The sequence below is a fragment of the Arvicola amphibius genome, chromosome 4 (genome assembly GCF_903992535.2).
Source record: "Arvicola amphibius chromosome 4, mArvAmp1.2, whole genome shotgun sequence".
NCBI lineage: Eukaryota > Metazoa > Chordata > Mammalia > Rodentia > Cricetidae > Arvicola > Arvicola amphibius.
Genome location: NC_052050.1, coordinates 43,492,298 through 43,508,722, shown reverse-complemented (window position 1 = coordinate 43,508,722; position 16,425 = coordinate 43,492,298). Strand labels below are relative to the sequence as shown.

The 16,425-nt window shown below is 52.2% G+C and overlaps 1 protein-coding gene across 21 annotated transcripts in view; it reads left to right on the top strand.

Moving 5' to 3' along the window:
- The window catches only part of Myo18a (myosin XVIIIA), a 99,500-nt gene that overhangs the window by 60,729 nt on the left and 22,346 nt on the right, over positions 1 to 16,425 (top strand). For all 21 annotated transcript variants that reach the window (XM_038325152.2, XM_038325150.2, XM_038325168.2 and 18 more), the window contains 12 exons: positions 1,419 to 1,560; positions 1,661 to 1,820; positions 2,804 to 2,990; positions 3,251 to 3,494; positions 5,974 to 6,083; positions 9,300 to 9,365; positions 13,774 to 13,902; positions 14,496 to 14,639; positions 14,955 to 15,044; positions 15,171 to 15,290; positions 15,471 to 15,582; positions 16,097 to 16,224. In XM_038325152.2, the coding sequence (XP_038181080.1) occupies positions 1,419 to 1,560; positions 1,661 to 1,820; positions 2,804 to 2,990; positions 3,251 to 3,494; positions 5,974 to 6,083; positions 9,300 to 9,365; positions 13,774 to 13,902; positions 14,496 to 14,639; positions 14,955 to 15,044; positions 15,171 to 15,290; positions 15,471 to 15,582; positions 16,097 to 16,224 (1,632 nt within the window). The remainder of the gene's footprint in view (positions 1 to 1,418; positions 1,561 to 1,660; positions 1,821 to 2,803; positions 2,991 to 3,250; positions 3,495 to 5,973; positions 6,084 to 9,299; positions 9,366 to 13,773; positions 13,903 to 14,495; positions 14,640 to 14,954; positions 15,045 to 15,170; positions 15,291 to 15,470; positions 15,583 to 16,096; positions 16,225 to 16,425) is intronic.

Here is a 16,425-nt window from a genome sequence, read left to right as displayed (position 1 = left end):
TATTTTTCTTGTCTGCCAGGCCATAAAAGCCAAGTAAGCATGGGGTGTGGGCAATTCTTCTTGTCTAAAGAAGATAAGGGAGGCCGGGCGGTGGTGGCGCACGCCTTTAATCCCAGCACTCGGGAAGCAGAGGCAGGCGGATCTCTGTGAGTTAGAGGCCAGCCTGGTCTACAAGAGCTAGGTCCAGGACAGGCTCTAAAAAAGCTGCAGAGAAACCCTGTCTTGGAAAAAAAAAAAAAAAAGAAGAAGATAAGGGAGATACACACACACATATACACACACACAGAGACACACAGAGAGAGAGAGAGAGAGAGAGACACACACACACACACACACACAGAGGCACCTTCAGGCCAGATGTGGCCACAGGGCTAGTTTACTAGGTCTTTATGGGGTATTAGGATGCAGAATTCCACCTTCTATTGAAAAACCAAAGACTCAGAGGCGTGGAGGTAGCTCACTGGGTAAAGTTCTTTGATGTGTAAGCATGAGAATTGGAATTCACGCAGGAGGCAAAGACAGCCAAACTAGCCAAATTATTGGTAAGTTCAAGCAAGAGACCTGTCTCGATATGTGAGGTAGAGACAAGTTGAGGAAGACATCATCCTTAACCTCTGGACTCCACATGCATGTGCACACGTGCTCACACACGAGTGAGAGACGCACACAGCAGAGAGAATATTTACTAACACTCACTAGTTGTGTTTTTCCGGGACGGTAGTCTGCTTGAGTGGCAGTTAGTCATTCCCTTCAGATGGGGACACACCTTGCTTCCCCCCATTCTGCTTCTGTTGTCCACAATCTCCATGAAGAGTCACCTGCCTTGGGGCTTTGGTCCTTGAGTTTATAGCCAGCAGCAATCTGGGCACTCTGAGTTCTCCCGATGGGGACCAGTGCTAGTCCCACAGCCATTGTTTATTAAGCCTTCTTTGAGCTAGGTGATCGTGGTGCACGCCTTTAATCCCAGCACTCTGGCGGATCTCTGTGAGTTCAAGGCCAGTCTGCTCCACTAGTCAGACCCTATTTCAAACCAAACAGAGAAAGCCTCCTTTGAGATTTTGCTGTACGTAGACTTTGTACAGCAGCTAAAGCTACTGGGAAGTGAGGCATGGGGCTGGCCTCGCTCCTGTGACCTCTGAGGGGGTAACAATTGAGGGGAAGCTCTAAATATGAGTATAAATCAGAAGGAACTTTAGTTCTGGGTACCTTTGGACCCCAAGTCCCAGCAATCTTCTTTTGTAGTGAGTTCTTAGAGTTCTTTCTCAGCTGGTTTCTATGACCATCTATTCCACAAGGTGTCAGTAGTGAGCAGCCAGCGCCACACTTCAAATTCAAGCAAGTGTGACTATAGCTATCCATGTTGTTTTGTTGGGAGGGAGCGTTTCCTTTGCACAACCCCACATGGACTCCTGTCCTAGGTCCGCTCACTGGCCCATGCTGATGAGGCAAGGGGACTACTATGGCTGCTGGAAGAGGAGGCGCTGGTGCCGGGTGCCACCGAGGATGCTCTCCTCGACCGTCTTTTCTCCTATTATGGCCCCCAGGAAGGTGACAAAAAAGGTAGGTGATGCCTAGAGTGACAGCCTTCCTGCTTTGAAAGAGCCAGGTGGCACGGCACTCTGTGCCCTGGTGACCTGAACTTGGCTTCATGCACCCTCAGGCCAGAGTTCTCTACTGCGCAGCAGCAAACCACGGCACTTTCTCCTGGGTCACAGCCATGGTACCAACTGGGTGGAGTACAATGCGACTGGCTGGCTGAACTATACCAAACAGAACCCAGCTACCCAGAATGCATCCCGGCTCCTGCAGGATTCCCAGAAGTAAGACCATCTCATATCTTGTCCCCACAACTGTTGTCTGGCTCCCTTCCTCTGGCGATGTGTCAGAGACAACAGTCAGGGCCACGTGGCCTTGAAGACACAGGAATCACCTGCAGAGATAGGGATGGGAGACACACCCTTAGAGGGGCCTGTAGTCTTCAGTGTGAACAGCTCCCTCCTTGCTCTCTTCAGAGAAAGCCGAAACACCACAGTTGGCAAATTTGGTGGCACACACCTATAACCGCGGCACTCAGAAACTAGAAGCAGGGGAGTCAGAAGTTCAAGTCGTCCTTGGCTACATTTTTAAAAGATTTTGTTTTTCAGTTTTATATATATGAGGGGGAGGAGGATGGCAGGTGCTTGTGGAGGCCAGAAAAGGGCACCAGATTCCCCAGAGCTGGAGTTGCAGACGGTTCTGAGCCTTCTAACATGGGTGCTGGGAACTGAACTTGGATCCTCTGCAAGAGCGGTCAGCACTCTGAACTACCGAGCTCTCTCTTCAGACCCCTCAACAAAATTTAAAAAGCCAAGAATAACTTTAAACCCCATAAATCACATAAGCCCTGGCACCTATTCATTTATGTCAGATTAGGAGCTACGCCCTCTGTAGGTGCTAGGCCGTTAGCTGTGAAGAGATCAGACACCCCTGCCCTGTGGGGTTTACATTCTAGTGGGAGAGGTAATGAACAAGAGATGAAACACATAGTCTAATTATGTAGTACACTGAAATGAATATTAGACTCCCTCTCTGCCCTCGCTGGTGAGGAAGAGGAGTGGATTGCTGCCACTGCCCAATCCTTGCCTGCATGGCCTCTGTCTATCTTGGGTTTTCTCTTCTAGTTTTGTTGTAGGTTTAGGACATACCGCCCCAGCAAAGATGGCCCAGACACCTGGCCTCGGCCATATTGTGGGTGGGGGTTGGGTGGGTGCAGTTTCTATTGCCCAGTGTTCTAACTCCTTTTCTGGTCTTCCTCCCCCTGCAGAAAGATGATCAGCAACTTGTTTCTAGGCCGGGCAGGCAGTGCCACGGTGCTCTCAGGCTCCATCGCGGGCCTGGAGGGTGGCTCCCAGCTGGCCTTGCGCCGGGCGACTAGCATGAGGAAAACCTTTACCACTGGCATGGCCGCTGTCAAGAAGAAGTCACTGTGCATACAGATTAAGCTGCAAGTGGTGAGCGTCCAACGAGGTCCCAGGTCTCCTTCTGCTGGCAGGTCGGCACGGCACACTCATGGCGTCCCTGCCCACCCAGATCCATCTGCTTTGATCCCTGCTGGTGGGATTGCCTTTTTAGTGCAGCTACTAAGACTGGCCAGCCATGCCTGAGGAGGGCAGAGCTGTCCAGGCTTAGCAATGTCCTAGCAGGGGTAGAGATGCCAGCTTTCTGGGACACAGACATGGGGGCACTGAGGGTGGTCCTTTCCCTTTGGCAGGATGCCCTCATTGACACCATCAAGAGGTCCAAGATGCACTTCATACACTGCTTCCTGCCTGTGGCTGAGGGCTTGCCCGGGGAACCCCGAGCTGCCTCTTCCCGCCGAGTTAGCAGCAGCAGTGAGCTGGACCTTCCCCCAGGAGACCCCTGTGAGGCTGGGCTGCTGCAACTGGATGTGTCCCTGCTTCGTGCCCAGCTTCGGGGATCCCGCCTGCTTGACGCAATACGCATGTACCGCCAAGGTGAGGCACCTTCCCCCTCCACCAGGCTCTGGTGCCCTTTCTTGAGCTGGCAGGTGCCACCCTGCTGCCATCCTCTCTAGGGACTAGCTGGAGATCTTTCTTCTCCCTAGTCCCAGCCCAACCTGTTGCTTTTAGTCCAGTCTACTTTGGGACTCCTCTTCTTTTCCCTTTCTCATTCAAGTCCTACTCCTGCGTGTTTGTGTGTGTGTGTGTGTGTGTGTGTGTGTGCGTGTGCGTAGACACACAGACGGACACACACACTCCGTCTCAAACGCCCTATCATTTGTTCCCATAGCTCTTCTTGCCCATCATCCCTAGTGTGGGCGGGTCAGCTCTGCCAGTAGCCGCAGACAGAAGGACTCAGTGCTCTTTCAGTGCCATCTACCCAAGGGGAAAACAGGTGCTAAATCTCTTAGAAGTACTTAAAATTCCCAAGAAAGGTCAGCTGGGTCCTTTAATCCTCCTGGAGGGGACAAGGATGACAGTAGCAGTTGTCATCCATTCAGTCTTTACGGCTCGCCAGGTGCTGTTCCCAGCTTTTTACTCATTAATTCACAGCCACCTCACGAGGTGGTGACTATTATCAACCCTGAATAAGGAAGCGAGGTTCGTAGAAGTGAAGGAGCATGCCCAGGGTCACCCAGCAGCAGAGCTAGATGCCAGCCAGGCAGGCTGGCTCATCAAGCCTCTGGAGCTGAAGTAAGGAAGTACCAGGTTTCTGTTCTCTTTTTCCCTCCCTCTCAGCGAGAAGTGCAGGCCGGGTCCTACCTACCTGCAGCCGGGTTCCCTTAAGGTATCCCCATGGATACCCTCACTTTTCCTCAGCAGCGAAAGCCAGGAAGCAGGCTCCCTACACAGTCCTAAATAAATCATCGATCTGTCCCCACGTCTTGATATGGAGTTGGTGTTTATTATTTCAAAACCAGATTGTTACCGCTCTGAACCAAAATCAATGTGCTTTACTCAAACAAGCAGATCGATGAGGGCAACGGCAGCAGCTTCCCCCTCCCCCGGCCCCCAGCCGCCATCGATAGCGCTGATGATTAATTAAGATGCCAGGCGTCCAGACTGCTATCCTGGCCCATCAATTTAATTGCAATTCAGATACAATCAATAGCTCACTTTGTCTTGGCCCCTCAGCAGCCCCCGCCTCCTCTTGCAATTATCAGGCACATACATCAGCCTCATCTCCCAGCTGGAGAGTTTCCCAGAGCTGGCTGGCCAGAGCAAGCCCTCAGCTGGCTGTCAGTGGCCTAGGTGTGAACTCCACTTCTGCCTCTGACCGCAACCGAATGGCTCCAATCTCAGGCCTCAGTTTCCTTGGCTGGAAGCTGAAGCGGTTGTATTTAAGAGCCCTGTCTATCTGGAAGTGCTGTAATCTGGAGGAGTGGCCCTTTTGGCCCTCCACTGTGGACCCTGGTGAGATCAGTACCATTGGGGTCACTTCCTGCTGTCCACTATTCTGACCGTGTTCCAAGCCAGAAGCCATCTCGCCCTACCCTTGACATCAAGTCCAGACACACTTTAGGAAAGGAGAATTTCAGGGTTCTTGGTCATTTAGCCTTCAGGTTAAGGTCAAGGTAGGGCAAGGAGGGAGTCCTTTCTGTGACCCTGCTCTGACAGGAGACAGGGAAATCCCATTCCTCTGAGCATTTGCCAAGTGAGCCAAGCTCTACTTAGTATATATTTCCTGACTTGGTCTCCAGGAGTGCCATGTGGAATAAGGTCCAGGGTCCCTGTTTAAAGGGGAAGTGGGCCTGGGGTGTGTTTTAGCTCATGATAGAGAAGGGAACCCCCACTCAGTAAGATCTCCAAATGAAGACCAGGGAGGACAGCTGATATGGGGACAGCTGGGAAGTCTGGGTGACTTCTGTTTCTGCTTTCTATCCTCCCACGCCATGACTGTGTGACAGTGCAGAGACTGAAACCTTGGAGACTCAATAAGGAAAAGCAATAGGATGTCAGGGGGTAGTTAAAGGAAAATGTGGGGGCTGGCCTGGAATCCAGACCCAGCTCTTTACAGCTATGTGGCCACTTCTTTTTTTCTTTTTTTTTTTTTTTTTTTTTTGGTTTTTCGAGACAGGGTTTCCCTGTAGTTTCTAGAGCCTGTCCTGGAACTAGGTCTTGTAGACCAGGCTGGTCTCGAACTCACAGAGATCCGCCTGCCTCTGCCTCCAGAGTGCTGGGATTAAAGGCGTGCGCCACCACCGCCCTGCTTATGTGGCCACTTCTAAGCCATATTATTTCTATCTGTCTCTATCCATCTATCATCTATCTATCTATATTTGTATGCATTTTGTGTGTGATGTGGAGAATGGAACCTGAGGCCACACCCATGCTCTATCCTGAGCTAAAGCCTTCATAGCCTATTGTAGAACAGCTCTGATGGCCTGTCCTTTCTGGGCCTCCCTGTCCCACCCCTCCACCCCCACCCGGTCAAGCAAGGTGTTGATGGATCTGCCTCTGGTTCTCTCTCCAGGTTACCCAGACCACATGGTGTTCTCTGAGTTCCGCCGTCGCTTTGATGTCCTTGCTCCACACCTGACCAAGAAGCATGGGCGCAACTACATAGTGGTGGATGAGAAGCGGGTAGGTTCGGGGCTCCAGGATCTCTGCAGACCCCTCACTCACTCAGAGCCCTCTGCCTCTCTTTCCTAGACTTCGCAGGCCGGCTCTTGCTCAAGGTCACAGGGTTCCAGCCAACCAGGGCTAGGGCAGAGACACAACACTGTGGCAGTGTGACAATGGCTGCCACATGAGATCATGAGCTGCAAGGACTGGGGAGGAGCCACTCTTATTGGAGGTCAAAGATTTGGGTGTCTGTGCTTTTAGGAAGCCAGACAGTCACACTGAGTTAACATGGCAGAGCCTTCCAAGTAGATGACTAGGATTTATGTTTGGGGTATCCCGCTGATGGCATCTGGGTCCTTCAGCCTCAGCTTCCACGGTGTTATCTGGTTCCTGAGCAGGAAGCTCTCTAGGGCTGGGCAAGCTTCCTTCCTGGGAGAAGGCTGAGATGGCAAGACTACTTTGGTGCCGGAGCATACATCTGTGGGCCTCTTACAGTCAAGAATGACGAAGCCATGACTGTAGAAGGTGTCTCTATCACTTTACACTGCCACCTCAACCCCCAGGCAGCCAAAGGCTCCTTGAATAGAGGAGACCTCCTCTGCTGCGCACTGTCTCCGGCTTTCAGCTTGACTCTGAGAGCACCTCAGTCCTTAGGAGGCTTCCCTGAAGGGAGGGCACTGTGTAGCCTGGGGAAGGAAAGCCCACAACATTGCCTAGTCTGCCCCTGCTTCTTCTACCCCTTGCCTCTGACTCACAGACAAGCATTCATGGAAGCCATAAAGATTTCTGTGGTCTCAAGCCTGTTAGCAACCCACCTTCTTGCTCCTCCTTGGCCTGACTTCCATCCCAGCTTCCCTCTCACGGCAACAGGCTGTGCTTGTCTCCCTGGAAATGCTGTCCTTCCCAAACTGTCATTTCTGCGTGAATCTCTCTGATCACAACATGCTACCTGTAGTGTCCCCTGCTCAGGTAGTTTGCTGTTGGACTCAGGGAGACCTTGTAAGTCAAGACCCAATCTGTTCTCTGTTCCATGATTTACTCTATAGCCTTGACGCCATGGCCCAACCTACTTAGCACTTAGCCTTCATCCCTCCGTTCTCCTGAACCTCCACATCTGTCTTACCCCTACCCTGAAGGGCCAGCCCTTGGGTGGCTGCGCTGTTCATATTAGACTCCCAAGGGTTATGGAAAGAAGCTATACAACTCTAGACTTGAATTCCTACAGGCTTGTGGTCTTCAACCTTAGGTGGGCCCTTAGCATGGCCTAAGTCTTCTGTGTGTCCTTCCTTGTATGGCCACATCACCAAGCTCCTGGCCTGCTATCCAATCACCACCTTTCTCCTCCAGTCTCCTACCCTTCCCTACCCTACCCTACCCTTCCTTACCCTCCCCTTCCCTCCCCTGCCTTCCCAGGTTATCCTCCCAGCAGCTGACCTTGACTCTGAACTACTGAAACCAAGGGTCTAGCTTCTTCTACCATCTTCATCTTCCTCCTTCTTCCCATTCCCCCATCCTGCCTTGGTGGGAACAGGGTGGAAGTGAGCCATTTTGGGGCAGTTCCTTCCTTCATGGCTTAGAATCCATTCCCTCCTGCCTCTTTTCTCTGTTAGAACGGTTCCATAGAGAGTAGCTTCCGCCCGAAAGAGGCTCTTTGTCCAGTCCATGCTCTCTAGCCTGAGACCACCCATATCTGCCTGCCCCCAGCTCCTGCTCTGTTGCCTTTTGTTCTTCCACCTCAGCATCCTGTTCTCCACCCTGGTACCCTGGGGCTGGTCTCCCTGTTACCTCTGTGTTGTCAGAGCCACTGGGTATTTTTCGATCCTCTGTTCCTTGAAAATTTTTTTAAGTTTATTTATTATGTATAGTGTTCTGTCTGCACGTATGCCTGCAGGCCAGAAGAGGGCGCCAGATCTCATTACCAATGATTGTGAGCCACCATGTGGTTGCTGGGAATTGAACTCATGACCTCTGGAACTGCAGCCAGTGCCCTTAACCTCTGAGCCATCTCTCCAGCTCTGTTCCTTGAATTTTTTTAAAAAAAAATGATTTATTGATTTTTATGTGTTTGTTTTGCCTGTATGTATGCATGTGCACGATTTGCATGCCAGACGTCCATGGAGGACAGAAGAAGGCGTAAGATCCCCTGGAACTAGAGTTACAGACAGTTTTGAGCTGCCATGTAGGTGGGAATGGAACCCAGGTGCTCTGGAAGGGCAGCCAGTGCTCTTACCCACTGAGCCGTCTCTCCAGTCGCATTGTTTTTTAAAGTCAGGGTCTCACTATATAGTTCTGAGTCTCCTGGAACTCACTCTGTAGACCAGGCTGGCCTAGAACTCACAGAGATCCATCTGCCTCTACCTCCCAAGTGCTGGGAGTAAATGTATGTGCCACCTGCCTGGCTGTTCCTTGAGTTCTTGACATACGACTTTACTGGTATTTTGAAGTGTCTCCTGCTTGCCTCATCTGCCACCGTGCTGTTCCTCTCCTCTCCCTGCTTCAGTAAAGATCTCATTCCTCAGTACTCTGTCTGTGACTCTGTTTTTTTCTTCTCTCTCTTCCTGGACAACCTCATTGACACCCATCACTTCAGTTACCACACAGACACTGATTGACCCAGATCAGCGCCTCAGCCAGACCCTCCTTCTCCTGCACTCCGAGTGCAGCTTCTCTCACTGCCTTCTGGATTTTCCTGTGTCCTCTTACCCCAGACTGAGCTCATGCAGACCATTCATTCTCTTGCCCTCAAGCCTGTTCTTCTCATGTATTCCCTGCTCTTGTGACTGACCTTTTCAGATGTATCTCTGCCCCTTCCTGAGAGGACTGTGCCGAGTTCCCAGCACACCAGGCTCCCACTCCTTGGTTGTACTCTAATCCCCACCCCTCCCTCTTGCATCATGTACTCTCCTCTCGTGACCCCAGGCCTTTGCTCTAGTTGGAGGCGTAACTGGTAGTTACATTCTCGGGTAAGGCAGTCCTCCTCTGGGTCCCCACCCCCGACTGACTTCCATGCCTTTTTTATGTGCTACACCTACCTGTCATACTCTCCAACAACACCATCTGTTCCTCTTCTGGTTACCTCTGGCCCCCAGAGTGGACACAGTGGCTGGCATCATGGAAACCTACCTGAGGGGCTCATGGAAGAAGTGATGGGGTTTCTAGGAGGAGCCAGGGAGGGCCCAGGAAGTGGAGATGGGGAGAGCCTATCGGACCTGATGGCGGTCTTTCTCTCCTCAGGCTGTGGAGGAGCTGCTCGAGTCCCTGGACCTGGAGAAGAGCAGCTGCTGCATGGGCCTGAGTCGGGTAAGTTGTGCACAGGGGGGCAGCCAGGTGTTCGCTTCCTGGTGGCCCTAGTCAGATGGCTCCCCATTCTCAGACAGAAACTAGGGTGTAGATATTCTAGTTTTAGCAAACTTTACTTTCTTGCCAGGATAGCTGACTGGTTCAGGACTCTGAAACTTCGGTGGTGTCAGAACGGAGTGGGCTGGGCTTGGAGGGAGGGGGCTGGGCTTGGAGGAAGAGAGCTGGGCTTGGAGGGAGGGGGCTGGGCTTGGAAGGAGAGGGCTGGGCTTGGAAGGAGAGGGCTGGGCTTGGAAGGAGGGGGCTGGGCTTGGAGGGAGGGGCTGAGGAAAGCCAGGGGTAGTAGGAAGAGTACTCCAGAGTGCTACCAGGGTGCACAAGAGCAAGTAAGGACTAGTGAGCTGAGCCACCACAACCTGCCCACAGGTCAAATTCCTCATCTAAATGGAATGTGTAGCATAAAAGGCAGGCATACCTGGCCCTGGGTCCATACCAAAGGGTCCAGGAACAGTCTTCCCATAGGCAGGGAGCCTTGCCCACCTCTCCCCTAGCTAAAAAGATTGGATAGGCTGTGTTCAAAAGTGCGCAGGAAATTGTCATGGAGGAAGGGCAGCGGCGGCCAGAGAAAGAGTCACAGATGTGTTCCTCTGTCAGCAGAGAAGACAGGCACCCCGGTCACAAAGCCTCTTGCACAGTGTGAGGTGGAGGGAGAAACATACATTTTCCTTGTCTGCAGGTTGAGTAAGGTCCTGATTTTTCCTGACCCTCGCTCCCTGTGTCTCATCTTAGTCTCTAATGTCCTTGGCTTTCTCTTTTTCCCTTGGGTCCTCAAAGTCCCTTCTGCCCTTTTTTGGTTTCTGGTCCTGTTTTTCCTTTCTCTCTGTATTCTGTGTTTGTTCCCACCGTTTGGTGTCATTTTTCTGCTCTGGTCTTTGTCTATGACATCTGGCTCCCCTCCTTTCTCTCTGGTCACCCTCCAGCACACGCACACCCACACCCACACACACACACACACACACACACACACACGCATACATGCGCACGCCCCTTTTCTGAGATTCAGAGGCAGCCTGCTGGACTGCCTGCAGCCAAAACCATTCCTTTAGCTGCTCAGTGGCTAGTTCACACCCAGGCCTTTCTGTGAGCTCCTACCTACCCCTCTAGCAGGCTGGACCGCTGCTGGCTGGTACTGGGAGTGGCGCTCTAAGCCAGTTCCCAGGTTCCCAGACACATCTGAGGCAGGAACAGGCCTGTACAGGTTGGCCTTCTTCTGGCCACATCTTAGACCCTCAGCTGTCCTGATTCCTCCCTGGTGCCAAGCTGAGGCAGGTGATCCACGGGGCCTCCTGGTACTCGGGGAAAGGGGGCAAAGTTGGATGCTTGCTTTCACTTTGCAGGCTGCACTTAGCACTGGCTGGTGGGCAAGGACTGGGTGTTAATACTGCTTCCGTGGAGGGGCCTCATTGGAGGCCACTGAGCCCTGGGGTCTGAGAGCCTCCTGACGCTGTCAAGTTTCATTAATGGGAACTTGAGAAGGAGATGACCATAGTCTTTCAGCTCTACTCAAAAGGATCCTAAATTTTTTTTCTGTATGTGTGTAAATGTGTGTTCACACATATGTACTTGTAGTGAACTCTGTCAAATAGAGGCCAGGGATTGAATCTAGTGTCTTCCTGCACTGTTCTCTGCCTTATTTATTATTATTGTTTTTGTTACATTTATTTACTTAGAGGGGGAGTGGGGGTGGGGTATTATGAGCACCCTGTGTCAGAGGACAACCTGCAGAAGTTTGTTACTCCCTTCTACCATGTGGGTGTTGTGGATCAAACTCGGGCCCTCAGGTTTAGTGGCAAGTGGTCCAACTCACTGAGCCACCTCATCAGACCCCTCCACCTTATTTTTGAGACAGGGTCTCTTTTTTTTTATTTTTAAATTAATTTTATTTATTTTAATTAATTTTATTTATTATTTTTTAATTTTATTTATTTATTATGTATACAACAATCTGCCTCCATGTATGCCTGCAGGCCAGACGAAGGTGCCAGATCTCATTACAGATGGTTGTAAGCCACCATGTGGTTGCTGGGAATTGAACTCAGGACCTCTGGAAGAACAGTCAGTGCTCTTAACCTCTGAGCCATCTCTCCAGCCCCCGAGACAGGGTCTCTTACTGGGTTGGGAACTTACTGACTAACTAGTCAAGCTACAAGACCTCCTCTCTCTGCCCCCTACCAGTCCCCAGTACTAGGATTATAGACAACTGTGGCCACACCTGGCTTTTATGTGGTTGCTGGGAATCTGAACTCAAGTCCTTTTGCCTGTATAAAAATCATTTAGCAGGGTGAGCCATCTCGTAAGCTCCCCTCACAAATACTCAATTCTATATATGTTCAAGAGGTTTGAGGCTTATATCTATAGCCTTTAGACCATCCGTGTGTGTGTGCGTGTGCGTGCGTGCGTGCGTGCGTGCGTGTGTGTGTGTGTGTGTGTGTGTGTGTGTGTGGTTTTTTGAGACAGGGTCTTGTTATGTAGCTCTGGCTGTCTTGGACCTCACTGTGTAGACCAGGCTGGCCTTGAACTCAGAGATCCTCTTGCCTTTGCCTCCTGAGTGCTGGATTAAAGGTTTGCACCACCACCTCCTGGCCTAGATCATTCTCTCTCATTGTGCTTCCAAGCCATTCTGTCTCTCTGTGCCAGTGTTCCCCTGCTTCCCTGTTTGCTAACCAAGCATATTTGCTGACCTAGGAACAAACTGGTTGTCCCTTAGGGCCTCACATGTATATTTTACTGGAAACTGAGGCATGAGTCAGACTTCAGATACATGGGAACCCTCACTTTGCCAGTTTGTAGGATTTGGGGCAACATCACAAGAACTGAGCTGGATTTTTTTTTTTCTTCCAAAACTAGTCTCAAAGGATGAGGCTTCTGTGATGTGACCAGATGCAGCGTTCTCATGGGGTTTGGGCTCTCTCCCTACTTCTTCCTTGAAGGGGACTCTGGGATCCTTCCCCTGTCAGGACTATATATATATATATATATATATATATATTACCTGTGTTCTTCTTGATTTCCCATCTCTGTCCCACAAAAGGGAATTTTGTTTTCTTTCTTTCTTAAGATGTATTGCTTACGTGTGGCTATGTCTGTGTGTGTCTGCCATGTGTATAAAGGTGCTCTCAGAGGCCAGAAGAGGGCGCCAGATCCCCTGGCACTGGAGTTACAGCAGTGTGCTGATGATGTAGACACTCTGAACCAAGCTCAGGCCTTCCTGAGGAGTGGTAGTGCTCTTAACTGCAGAGCCATCTCTCCAAACTGTCTTTCTTTTCAAGGATAAATCACATTTATTTATTTACCTGTTTGTTTCTTAATTTATGGATGTGTGCATGCCACGTGTGGTGACCAGGATAACTTGAGGCAGTGAGTTCTCTCCTTCTACCATGTGCATCTTGGGGATCAAACTCAGGGTGGCAGGCTTGGTGGCTTAGCCATCTCACTGGCCCTAAGAAGGAGGTGTGTGTGTGTGTGTGTGTGTGTGTGTGTATGTGTGTGTATATGTGTGTGTGTATGTGTGTGTGTATGTGTGTGCTCTGTATCAGGTGAGGGTGGTTATAAACCTTGTGCCCCTTTGCTTCTCAAGGACAGCAGAGTCATCATCACCCTGCTCCATGTCTCTTACAAGGCCAACACAGGGCAGCAAAGAATGAGAGGAACAGCTGGGTGTAGGGTGCCCAGCAGGTTTCCCACACATCTGTCTTCCAGCCCCAAAACCTGTATGACAGGTCTCTTGCTGGGGCTGATTCACGCCCACCTCACCAGCTTCTTCATGAGAGTGTGAAACGTGGGGGTAGGGGTGGGGCCCTGGCATGAAAGAGGAGGTAGCTGGAATGAAGCTAAGCAGGCGGGCAGAGGGCAGAAGCCTCGCCCCCCACTCTAGTCTTCCCCTACAGACAGCTTCTTAGGTTCCCTCCCATCCAGACGCTCCATCTCACTCTCCCCCTGAGCCCAGACGGCTGGAGCTGTGCTCGGGCCCTGCAGTGGGCCATGCACTGGGCACGGTGACAGTAGCACAGCTTTAGCTGAAGGACCTCCCCTCCTTGTTTAGCCAGTGAGTGCTTCCCTTTCCTCTTGGCCCCAGGTATCTCCTCTTCCCCTGTGCTGCTGTCATTCTCCTTTGAAGTTAGACTTCCCACCTCACTCCTCCAGACCCTAAGCCTTCCACCTGGGCGTGGCCCATCCCCAGGGGCCACGCTAGGGCTCCTCCCCTCCACCCTTGGGCAAGTGGATTTTCAGGCTCTTCCTGAACCAGGGTCCATATTTCTTTGCCTGCTGGCTCCCTGTGCCAGCTGCCTGTTCCTCTCTCTTTGCCGCCCCAGTTCAATCTCCGACTTTTACCAGGCTGCTTCTCCGACAGGTGTTCTTCCGGGCAGGCACGTTGGCACGGCTGGAAGAGCAACGAGATGAGCAAACCAGCAGGCACCTGACCCTGTTCCAAGCGGCATGCAGAGGCTATCTCGCCCGCCAGCATTTCAAGAAGAGAAAGGTGCTGCTCTGGGGACACCCCAGCCTAGATGGCACACAGAGTGCCAGTGGGGGGGCATGCAGGATTCATGCTGGGGAGGCCAAGCAGTTATCATCGTCTGGGAAGGAGGTGGGAACCTCCCAAGAGCACCATGCCTGGGCCAGAGTGGGGAGCATGCTTGAGTGCCCAGCAGCGTGGGCATGTGCCCTGGCCAGGGGGCTGTGTTGTGGGAGTGGGGGCGGGAAGCAGGGCCCAGGCAAAGGTGGGCTCTGGTTCATGGGCTGCTCTATGAAGATTAAGGAGCTGTGTCAGCGACTCCTTTTCTTATTAGCAAGTCCATAAAACAGCCAGCACTGCCGCCTCTTGTGTTTCAGCAAGATTAGGTTTTATAGCACAGCTAGGCCAGGGTGCTGGAAATAATCAGGCAGCAAATAAAGCAGATGAAATTATTCCTAATGACAGTGGGACACGAGTCCCTCCCGGGATTGCCCACTCTCCGAGGGTGGGGCAGTGGGCATGAGCAGGGTCTGGGGAGCTGGTGCGGTTGTGCTGCTGGTGGGTAGTGACTTGGCCAGGGGAGCGGGAGGTCCATTATGTGACAACCCCAACTGCAGATCCAGGACCTGGCCATCCGCTGTGTGCAGAAGAACATCAAGAAGAACAAAGGGGTGAAGGACTGGCCCTGGTGGAAGCTCTTCACCACTGTGCGGCCCCTCATCCAAGTCCAGCTGTCAGAAGAACAGATTCGCAACAAAGACGTGCGTGACTTCCCAGCAGGGTCCTGGGAAGGGCTCCATGTACACAAGGGTCTTGCTGGCTTGTCTTGGATTAAGGTGCTTTTAGGATTAGTTGGAAGGACTGGCGTCTTTAAACTATGCCCATCAAGCACATATCTATCCCTGGGATACAGGATGGGCCCTCAGAAGCTTCTTAGGATAAAATCGTAGGCATCTGCTGTTTATGGAGGGGAGTCTGGGGGTTAGGAGTCCTGATGGGGAGTCCTCAGGGGACAGACCTGGGGTCCTCACCCCTCCTAGTGCCTCAGCCTCACTTTGTCTCCTTGCGTCCCGCAGGAGGAGATCCAGCAGCTGCGCAGCAAGCTTGAGAAGGTGGAGAAAGAACGGAATGAGCTTCGGCTCAACAGTGATCGGCTGGAGTCCCGGGTGGGTGACTTCAGTCACCAGACAGACTGGCCCACTGTCCCAAAGTGCCCTGACCCATGATCCCTGGTGTTCTGGCTGAGTGAGGCAGTCACTTCAACTGGTGACTCCCCCACCCCCCAACCCCAGATCTCAGAGCTGACATCGGAGCTGACTGACGAGCGGAACACAGGAGAGTCCGCCTCCCAGCTGCTGGATGCAGAGACCGCCGAGAGGCTCCGAGCTGAGAAGGAAATGAAAGAGCTACAGGTGAGAGCAGGGCCAGGGTGAAGACAGCAGGCTAGTGACCTCCACACTTGGCTTCCCCAAAGCCTCCACTAGCTCGACATCTCTGTCTGCCTGGGGTAAGCGTGTGGCCTGTGTGGTTCAGAACATTGAGTAGAACAGGCAAGGGGAAGGCCTGCGAGGCTAAGAAGCCGTCTCCTTCAGACCCAGTATGATGCACTTAAGAAGCGGATGGAAGTCATGGAGATGGAGGTGATGGAGGCCAGGCTCCTTCGGGCAGCAGAGATCAACGGGGAAGTGGATGACGACGATGCAGGTGGGCCCCAAGTACAGGAGGCAGGCGGGCCTGAATGCCCTTCCCTGGGTAGTCACACACCCTGTTCGGGCTTGTCTCCCTTCTGTGAGCCGTTTTCATACTAAAATACAGTAAATGGATGAGGAAGTAGAGTTGCTAAAACCAGGCATGGTGATTCATGCTTGTAATCCCGGGTGACCGGAGTCCAAGGTCACCGACTACATAATAAACTCAAGGACAGCCTGAGATCTTGTCTCAAAAAACAAACAAACAAAAACCTCAAAAACCACAATGTCAAGGTGCTGAAAATAACCAGGTTGAACCGCTATGGTAATGACAAGGGCCATGGATCTGGCGGCCTCTAGGGAGTAGTTAGCCCAGGTTCCCCTTGTCACCCTCTCCAGACTCTCCCCTGGTAGTGGACTCCACCCGATCCTCCTTCCTACCCCTCTCCTTCTGTCCCCTGCCCCTTTCCCTTCCCCTTCCTGGGGACCCTCAGAAGCTCTGAATGGAGCGGTCTCCCCCTACCCTGCAGGGGGAGAGTGGCGGCTGAAGTATGAGCGCGCTGTTCGGGAGGTGGACTTCACCAAGAAGCGGCTCCAGCAGGAGTTGGAAGACAAGATGGAGGTGGAGCAGCAAAGCAGGAGGCAGCTAGAGAGACGGGTGAGGTTGGCCAGGGAACTGAGGCCTGTCATGGGAGGGCTGGGGCTTGGCACTATGTCTACTGGCAAAGCAGCCAGAGGCAGGCAGAGCCATAGAGGGACAGGAGAAATGGTGTGTCAGCCAGTCCTGAAGGGACAGCTAGGACCTCCCCTCAGGGCATCACCCCTTAGGTTCTGAAGATGTTACTGATCCTGTCCTCCA